The sequence below is a fragment of the Monopterus albus genome, unplaced genomic scaffold (assembly GCF_001952655.1).
Source record: "Monopterus albus unplaced genomic scaffold, M_albus_1.0 scaffold143.1, whole genome shotgun sequence".
In the NCBI taxonomy this organism is placed as follows: Eukaryota; Metazoa; Chordata; class Actinopteri; order Synbranchiformes; family Synbranchidae; genus Monopterus; species Monopterus albus.
The window spans coordinates 56,380-65,213 of record NW_018128023.1 but is presented as its reverse complement, the minus strand read 5'-3'; the positions used below and the strand labels follow the sequence as shown (position 1 = coordinate 65,213).

Genomic DNA, 8,834 nt, shown 5'->3' with positions numbered 1-8,834 from the left:
ATGGCTGCACATACACACACTCAGTGCTCCCACTAGAGTTACAGGGACAAATTTGGAAACCATGCTTAATGTGAAGTGGCACAAAATGGCTGCCATTAATAACTCAGGTGGGTGCAAGGTTGCCTTATGCAAGGCAGGAAGTGTTGTTTCCTGTTTTGGCAGGAGGAAGGGTCAGGGCGGGGTGCTTGATATCAGTTCAGTTCAACACGCTATCATATCTCTTACACATGCATGACATCTGCAAGGTTTAACCCAGTGAAACGGTGTATTGTAATAGGTAGCACTATGTAAACACACATGTAGGAACAATATTGTGTGTCACTAGTGGATTGCTGTGAAAGAAACTGTATGTGATACGGGTACACAAAAACTGCAGCTGGGAGTTGTGTCCTGCCAGGTATGATTTCATGTCTTGTGTAAGCCTGAGATGGGGGCAGAAAAGCATTAACCCTGTGTGTGTGTGTGTGTGTGTGAGAGAGAGAGAGAGACAGTGAGAACCGTGGTGACATTCATTTTGTGCTGCTAAATGTGAAGAACCTGGAAGTGATTTGTGTCCGTAAGTCATTGTATGTATATTTATACCATAATGTCTTAATAGATTTCTGCTGTGTGTGTCTTATAGGTGGTGACATTGTGGTACAGAGCCCCAGAAGTGCTGCTCCAGTCCAGTTATGCAACACCAGTGGACCTGTGGAGTGTTGGCTGCATCTTCGCTGAGATGTTCAGGAGAAGGTGAGGGCTGCAGAGAACTCAAACTGAACTGGAGATGTTTTGACTAAAATAGCAGTATGATTTCTCAAACTGACTAGTCCACTGGCACACCATTTTATACTTCATCATCTTAATAGTGTATTTTGTGCCAGTATTATTGCATGGTAATCAGACTGAATTTCCTCTTCATTTGATTTCATTCAGTCTGCTGGTGTGCTCTTGTAAGCTATTTCTGTTTATGTGGCTTTTTTATTATTGCAGGGTTTTTTGGCAAAGTAAAATGCATCTCCATTCTTTATAATACCACCTACAAATTTCTGAGTGGCAAGGTGATTTTTCCAGCCAGAGTAACGTTCCTGAAAGAGCACTTGACCTGTTTCGGTCAATTTAAAAAATGTAGAGGTGCGCACTAATTTATAGGTCTGAAACCAGGTTACCGCTAGTTACTAAGGGTGTAAGGATGCATATTCATAAAACACTGTTACAGTACAAGACTTACGGTTTGGTGCAGATGTGTAATGAATGCAATTTGTAATAGTAGTTAACAGAAGACTTGTTTTGCATTGCAAACTTTTTTTTTTTCAAACGGTGTTCCCACACAAACATATTAAGTAGCGTACCAGGATGCCCTCTGGTTTAGCATAGCCAAGACTCGAGCAAATGTCAAGGCCAATGCAATCGAGTAGCCAGAACTAGATCCTCCCTTATTGCTAAGGTCTCCTGTTTGGGAACATTTTAGCTTCTCTGTGAAATGCAAAAGTGGACAAAGACACGTGGATGTCATATTTGTTTATTGCACTGTGGTCCACCACTTAACGTGTTTGTTCACTGGTGATTGGGTATGTTTTTGGTAACACATCAAACTTGCTAAATCATTTTGAAATGACACCACGTGAACATGAATATCACTGCTGCAGGAAAAAAATTAGTGTAGTACAACTGCTGCTTCCTTTCCCTGGTCATTGAAGCACTTTTTAGTGGTAGTTTGCAGCAGTATTCTATTTTTTATTCAACTTTATTTTTATATATTTTATCTATTTGTGTCATTGAAAATTTAATAATAAAAGTTATAAACTGTTGATGCATATAAAAGTTCATAATAAATGACAACCAATTTTATGACTTTTTTGTGTACCATTACACCCACTATTGTTCACACATTATTTTAAAATTGTCCCTTCATTTATTCACTGTTGTCTCTCACTTCTGCTTTCACAATAAAATCACAGTGAACATTTACAATTCACCAACTGACATGTTATGAAAACATTTGAATGGCATGCCATTTTTTTACAGAAAAAGTCACACGTTCACTGATCTGCATCAGCAGTATATGGTTACTACATACAATCTGGCTTTTAACCCACCATACAAACATTAATGTGTTTTTGTGAATTGAGTACAGCAGCTTTTCTTGTATCCCTTTCAGCTCAGTATGAATTGTAGCCTAATTGTACTCTAACCCTTTGTCACATTAAGGTGGTTTGATATACTGTAGAAAATGAAGTCATCTAAAACCCCTGCAGGTTTGGAAGAATATTACTTACCCAATGCAAAGTGTCTCTTTTATGTTAATTTATAGTACACCCCAATGCAGTGATAAAGTAAGTTCTGAAATTTTCAGATTATACAGTAGGAGTCATTGGAGGTCGAACAGAGCCTCTCTTACTGTAGGTTTACCACAATTACTGTTAAAATAGATTACAATCGGTGCCCCACAGCGATGTTCATATATTATACACATTCACATACTTATATCCTTGTGACTAGGTCTCTTATCTGGAGCTGATATCATTAAACACCATCTGCCATTCCTTCTTTCCCCTAAAGTGGTTTCACTGTTTGCCTGAATACTGTTACAGAGTATATAGGTGTGATGAGATATCCCAGATTCATGGTTGATAAACTTGCCTTAACTTTTCTTCTGAATGTTGTCCACATTTAGCTGTAACCCCAGTTCCAAGGCTGCTAGTGTTACATCTGAAAGATGTTTTATGGTTAATACTTCATCTTAATTTTTTGAGAAAAATGAACTGCCATCATTACAGACACAGTTAATTGTGTGTTACTTAAATTTCACATCTTTTCTTCAAATGGCACCTGTCAGATGTGTTGTGAGCAGTGAGCAATCACATTTCAGTTGGCTTATCAAACCATTACAGTAATGGCAGGCTGCCTGCTGTGGCTACAGTATGCAAGTCAAGATTCTGCTTCTTGGTATAGGTATTTGTCAGTTTGTGGTCTAACGAACGAACACACTGAAGAGCCAAGCTAATAACGGATAATTTTTTCAAAAAAAAAAAAAGGGGTTGGTCCAGGGCAAATGGACAAGTGTTGTCGTCACAGCCACAATCTAGTGTGTAGAAATGTGTGAACTGGGGTCTAGCCCGCCTGTAGTGGCGTGCTCTGGAGTAGAACAGTTTTTCTGAGGTGGGGCTGAGTGCCAGAAAGAGCAACCCTGCTTGTAATTTATGCTTCCTTCCCCAACCGTCCTCACACCCCACCATGCACAGCAAGATGCAATGGTCCACACTTTGCATGTGGCACTCTGTGGGATTGTATAGGCTTTAGTGTCAAAAGGTGACATATAGTAGTGTAGTATACAAATTGGTGACAGAAAATGAGAAATATAATGAAGGCAGATGTTTCCATTCATGGAATGAATGGGATTGGTTTCTGGTTTGATGAGTACAAAAAAGTGAATGATGTTATTGATAGGGATGCAATGATACCAAAAACTCAGTACAATATTGCCGTGGTAAAACGTCCTCAGTACAATATAAAAAAAAAAAAATGAAGAGACACATAAAGGTGAAATCTGTGCTTTCCCAGAGGTGTTTTTCAAACAACATGGTCTATTTTTTTTCATGAGAAAAGACTTTATGGATGGTTACTAAGTGATTGGTTTTGCGTATGTTCGTCCAGTTTATTTGCCCATCTCTGTTAAAGTGTTACACACAGTCGGGACATTGCCAAATGTATCTCAGTCCTAAGCGGGGCTAGTATCGCCTTTGTCTGGTGGTATTTGCAAGTTGTTCATAGTTTCTTTTTCACCCCTGTCATTTATAGAAATAGGAAAAGGGAAATGCTGCCACACATTATCTCTAAAAATTGACAATGGAGCATTTGCTATGTTAATTTGAAATTCTGTGACTAGCATGCAGTTAAACTAACAAATAACCATCATCATAGTCCCATATATTATCGAGGCATTTTTCTATCATGACATTACGAATTTACAAATATTGTAATTGTATTGTTCTGATTCTGTTACATCCCTAATTATTGCAGTTGCAGTCAGCAGATGTCAGTCTAATTAAATACAGGAGACATTAAAATATAGGAGAAAGACGTGAGATAACACAAAATGAGGGACGAAGAGAGAATTTCTTTGAAAATTGGTGCCATGTTGCATTGAACCTGTTCTGGCAACTTGTGGTGGACTAGTACCTTACTAAGATGTTTTTTGTTGGGTTTTCCCTTCATTTGCCATTCCTTGGTATGAAGAGCGCATCTGGCCTAAAAATGTGTCCCTACAAAAAGCTGTGTAAAAATGAGGACAGAAGTTTGTTTTGTGCAATTGTCAACTACCACATTCACAAACACCGTTTTCCACATTCAGTCCTTTGGCACACAGGAGTGTTTGCTGGGATATCCAGACAAAACATGTTCTGCTGGAATGTTGTTGCATCTTCTCACTCTGTCTTTTTTAAATATGGCTGGTGCATCTGGGCACCAGGTCATGTGTTAAAGCCTCAAGAGAAGTACAGTAGGTTTCAGTCAGTCTTTCCAGGGGCCCAGTGAGCAGCTTTTGTTGTGCATCACCCACTATTCCTCTGGCTGTTTAACATGTAAGTGAACATCTTACTAATAATCAAGAATTACCATAAACATTACATGTCTGCTATGTACAGAAGATGTCTGTCTCTGTTCCTTTAAAAGCAGGCACACTCTGAAGTTGCTGGCAGTCCTACCTTGTCTGATAGCAGTGTGTGTGTGTACAGTATCTGTTGTCTGGGTTAGGGTATTTCTCTCACCCTGACACAATAAGCTGTAAAAAGCTTTGGTGTGTCTATATGTTGTGTCTTCACAGTCTGGCACCTTTCCAACTTTGCCTTAAGGCGGAAGGCAAGCCAGAACCCTTTGATAATTGTGAACACAACATACCCCCCACCCACACACATCCACCTCTCAGTCTCTGCAGGTGATTAAGATGCCTTTTTAAAAGGCCACCTGTTAGAGATTAAAGGGCACCTGGGAGAAACAGTGAAAGAAAGCACAAGAAAGTGATTGAGGGGAAAATGAACAAGAGACGATGAGAAAACAGTTTGCTGGTTTGCAGTTTTATTGAACTGGAGAATATTACTGTTGACAGCTCAGATACAGAAAACCAGATGTCCTCACTGGTGATTTAATTAATTGCCTTTAAGAATGTGCAATAATCAATCAATAGTTTTAACATTTGCTGGTTCCTTCTCACATGAAATGCTTACTGCTTTTAGGCTGTTTTTATATAATTGTGAATTAGTGATGTAACCATCTATAATTTCACGATATTTCTTAATACCGTCATGGGACTGTGATGGTAACTACCAGGATTATTACATATAGTTATTTTGCTAATTTAACTGCATTCAGGTTGTAGAATTCGAAATGGACATAGTGGATGCTCCATCGTTGACTTTTACAGCTGTTAAGTGGCAACATTTCAGTTTTCCCGTTTCAAGAAATAACACAGGCGGAAAGGAAACTGACAAACGCTGAACAATTTACAAAGACAACACTAGGCCTGTTTAGGACTGAAACAATAATAGATATACCTTGCAGAAACAGCTGGGAAACCACTGTGCAGAGCACTTTAATGGAGACAAGCAAATGAATGGGATACACATTTGCAAAACCAGCCACATAGCAACCACCCTTAAAGTCTTTTCTCTTGAAAAGTAAACCATGATGTTTGGAAAAACACCTCCACTAAAGCACAAATTTCACTTTTATGTGGCTTGTCCCAGCGTAGTTTGGCAACAGGAAAAGTAAATCCTGCCTAAAAACACTGATGGTTCACTCTGAGAGTGACAACTTTTGTTTACAACGTCCAACTGCTACAATTGTATATTTTATTATATTTCATAAAAGGATTGCTCCTGACTGCTACGCTATACTACTATTTGTTTTGCAATTCAGTCATTCAGTGCCAATGACTATTCATGCCAAGTTTTTGCACATCCTTAGGTCATGGCTGGTAACCTCTATATTAATAAAGAAGAAAAGCAGCAGTACTTTAAATTAAAGGTTAGGGATGGCAGTTCTTTTCACAAGCATTTTTTGTTACGTTTCTTGAGTTTGATCCAGATGGCAATGAATACATTATATGCATTGAAAACATTAAAAAAAATTCTGTCATCTGCAGGGTTGAAAAATGCCTGACCAATAATTTTACTCATCCCAAGCAAAACAATTGGATTGCCTACCTGCCTGTCACCCTACCTCCTACTTGCACACACTCTGCCTTTGCACTCAATGTGCAAGCCAGGAATCTCCTACAAGGCACTGTAGTTGCAGGCAGAGCTGTTGCCACTCTGTTTTACAGCTAAAGCTAGCAAGCTATGGCAGCAGCTTTTATTCGCAAATGGAGATTGTTATTACAGGCTAGGCCTTCTCCTTTAAGACATATAGCCTTATAGGTAATGTTGTTGTTGCCAGAAGTTGCTACCTGCATGCAGTGTGTGTGGTATGAGAACAAGGAGACTGCCACCTGGAACAGACTCCTTTTACATGCAGCCACACAGTAGTCAGCTCTAAGTGTATAAATGGGATTGTAATACAGTTAACTGAGCATCACAGGCCACATACAGTGTCCGTGTTACCAAGATAGAATAAAGCCTGTGTTTTGAACAGAGTTAGCTGGCCTCGCTCTTCACTTCTCCCCACTGGAAAAGCCTGGACTTTTAAGACTTATAAGCCAGGGCTAAAGCAGTTTAGCCATGAACCATCTACAGTTTGGGGCCGCAGATCTGGGTGGGTAAAAATAAGTTGGATGCTGCAAGAAATAAAACCAGAATAAACACTTGTATGGCTTTTGAGTGATGGCAACAACTGAGAGAACGAAAGGGGCTGAAAAGTGACGCCATGTTTCTGTTGGACAGGTAATTATTACCTCTGTTTTCTTTGGGGGGGGTATTTATTTTCCTGAAATCTGTAAGTAGTAGTCAGGCAATGTGTGTTGTGTATTTAGTAAAGGGCATTTTTCCCATATTTTTTCTTAATTATTAATATGATAAATATCATATCATGGCAGTATCGTACTGTGAGTTTTTGGTATTGTTGCATCTCAGCCCTATGCCAGTGAAGTAACACCTTGGGCCCTATCTTGCAACAAACACATTGCGTGCGGTGCAGATAGCGGTGCCTGTGTTTCCTAATTTCCTACCTGCACAATTGCCATTTTCATGAGATGCACATCATGTTGCCTTTTTACCAAGCAGCAGTCTGTCGACTTCGCACCGGATGTAAATGGGTGTGTCCAGGTAAATTTTGGGCGGGTTGGAAATATGAGGGCACAGAAAGTGACCGCCACCACTGACCACCAAAAACCAGGTCTGAGGTCAGCAGTTAAATCAACATTGCTAGTTAATGGGTGCTTTGACTATGTTGTGATGCACGCCTGTCTAGGTGCATGCACAATGCTTGTGCACTGTGCTTGTTATACTCTGGGTCACCCTGCATAGAACATGCAAAACTTAAAAAATAAAAAGATGACATTGTGTTCATTGGGTGTTGCACACATCAGTATATATGTATTTATAATAAATACTATTTTGATAAGAGTGCCTGTTTGTTGATGTTCCTCCAGACGAAAAAAGCTTTGTGTTATGTTGGTGGTCTGGGAGAGGCTGTTTCCGTGTCGTTTTCTCACCATTCACAACTCAAATGATAAATCCTCAAGAGGCAACCTTGCATGCATGTGTGGTACGTACATGCTTTACACAAACAAACACACTTTTGTCTACAGTATATGCAAATTCGGCACCGATTTGCACGTTCACCTTCAGACTTAAACGCATGAAAAAGCCACACTCCATTTCTCTGACCGACTGACAAGCTCACGTGGGAGCATGCACACACCCACACACACACACACACACACACCACACACATTCCAGAGGTTGTCTCAGTGGAATGTGGGACAGAGTTGTTGGCACTAATGGAAGCGTGACTCAGCTGCCTGTCCCAGCCCAGTCTCAGTCCTCCTTTTACTGCCACCCGCTTGTATGTGTATGTACATGTGCTAACAGTGGGAAACAATTCCTTTTGCACAACCATGCAATTGTACACCCTTATGTCTGTGCAAATGTGCATTTGCACTCAACTGTTGAATGTGTGTACACACCAGTGGCCAGCTGTATGTGAATCTAGTTATCCCTCTCCAACAAACCACTCCAGGTTTAAAAATGGACCTCTTGGAATTATCAGCAATACTTGTTTTGGCACGATGACTTTGCTGTAGGTGAATTCTTTTTTCTTTTTTTTGCAACAGAACTGGTTTGGTCTGATCTTAAATGGTGTTCAGTTCAAGTGCTTTACCACAGAAGACCTGTGTATGCAGAGTGGTTCTGTTTTAAGTTAAAAGCGGTGTCATAAGAGTAAAGAAACATCAGATCATATATTAGTTGAGGATAGTTTCTTAATAATCCAAAAGAAACCTCTCAATTCCACTTCCGAACTGAAGCATGTGACAGAGTTTGCTGTCACTGTAAAAATGTGCAGAATACCGCTGTGTGGCTAATATTCCTGTGTCTGAGTCTGAAGGAAAGTGTGGGTGTTCAGCTATGCAAAGCTTCCTGCAAGTGGGAAAACACAGGGAGGACATGGTGGCTAGCCAGTTTCTGCCGACTCCAGTTAAGTGGGATGCACTTGAACTGTATTGAGGCCTGGACACAGAATGCATACATACAAGCACAGCATACTACATTGCATAGACATCGGCTTGTGACAGATTATTTCAAACACAGAGCTTATAACCTTAGTGTGTTATATACTGTTATTTTGAAAGTAGCATATTTGAAATATTACTTGGAAAGGTGCTCTTTAGTTACTCCAAAGTCGCATTGTTAGTGTCTCTG

The 8,834-nt window shown here is 39.9% G+C and overlaps 1 protein-coding gene across 1 annotated transcript in view; it reads left to right on the top strand.

Annotated features, from left to right (window-relative positions):
- Positions 1 to 8,834, top strand: part of cdk6 (cyclin dependent kinase 6) — a 38,501-nt gene that overhangs the window by 25,400 nt on the left and 4,267 nt on the right. Inside the window, exon 4 of the mRNA XM_020614256.1 lies at positions 623 to 732. Within this exon, the coding sequence (XP_020469912.1) occupies positions 623 to 732 (110 nt within the window). The remainder of the gene's footprint in view (positions 1 to 622; positions 733 to 8,834) is intronic.